Source organism: Aptenodytes forsteri, unplaced genomic scaffold, assembly GCF_000699145.1.
Source record: "Aptenodytes forsteri isolate BGI_AS27 unplaced genomic scaffold, ASM69914v1 Scaffold390, whole genome shotgun sequence".
NCBI classification, from domain to species: domain Eukaryota; kingdom Metazoa; phylum Chordata; class Aves; order Sphenisciformes; family Spheniscidae; genus Aptenodytes; species Aptenodytes forsteri.
The window spans coordinates 290,589-291,493 of record NW_008795631.1 but is presented as its reverse complement, the minus strand read 5'-3'; the positions used below and the strand labels follow the sequence as shown (position 1 = coordinate 291,493).

General features: G+C 63.5%; 1 protein-coding gene across 1 annotated transcript in view; it reads left to right on the top strand.

The window, feature by feature from the left end:
* Nucleotides 1-825, top strand: part of DNMT1 (DNA methyltransferase 1) — a 17,878-nt gene extending 17,053 nt beyond the window's left edge. The window contains exons 31-34 of the mRNA XM_019472903.1: nt 1-134; nt 242-358; nt 462-552; nt 726-825. The exon at nt 1-134 is cut by the window's left edge and continues 31 nt beyond it. Coding sequence (XP_019328448.1) covers nt 1-134; nt 242-358; nt 462-552; nt 726-772 — 389 coding nt within the window. The 3' untranslated portion in view covers nt 773-825. The remainder of the gene's footprint in view (nt 135-241; nt 359-461; nt 553-725) is intronic.
* The last annotated feature ends 80 nt before the right edge of the window (nt 826-905 follow it).

Below are 905 nucleotides of genomic sequence, written 5' to 3'. Positions count from 1 at the left end.
TCAACCCCCTCATCCCCTGGTGCCTGCCCCATACCGGCAACCGGCACAACCACTGGGCCGGCCTCTACGGGCGCCTGGAATGGGACGGCTTCTTCAGCACCACCGTCACCAACCCTGAGCCCATGGGCAAGCAGGTGGGTGCCGCCAGATCCGTCCCCTCCGCCAGGAAGGGCAGGCGTCGCCGGCGGCCGCGCCGAATGGCCGCCACGGTCCCGACCGTTGGCTTTATTTGCTGCCGTAGGGTCGGGTGCTGCACCCGGAGCAGCACCGGGTGGTGAGCGTGAGGGAGTGCGCCCGCTCCCAGGGCTTCCCCGATACCTATCGCCTCTTTGGGAACATCCTCGACAAGCACAGACAGGTGAGCGGCGGCCGCTTGCCGGCGACAAACCCCTCACCGGCGGCATCCCCTTGCCGGGGGCGTGGCGGAGCCGGTACCCAGCGTAACCCTCCTTCTGTCGCAGGTCGGTAACGCAGTGCCTCCTCCTCTAGCCAAAGCCATCGGGCTGGAGATCAAGTCGTGTGTGTTGGCGAAGCTGAGAGAAGACATGGCGGGTAGGTGCCGTGCCGGGAGCCGCTGCTGTCCCCCCACCTTGTGCTGCGGGCAGAGGGGTCGAATACACCGTTCCCGGCCTCGGCCCTCCCTTGGGGGGGTCCCGGTTTAGGGCTGGGGGCCGCGGGGCCCCTCCCGCCCGGTATGGCGGCGTCACCCTCTCCTCTCTCCCCAGAGACCAGCGCCCCGGAGAAGATGGAGACCATGGAAACCGCCGACTGACGCGCGGCCTCTCCTCCGGCACCAGGACTCCCAAACATGCACTGATTTATTTTAACCCCTTTTTTTTTTTGGTTTGTTTGTTTTTTTGTTTTTTTGTTTTTTTTTTTTTTTTAAGTCACACATCCTACAAAAA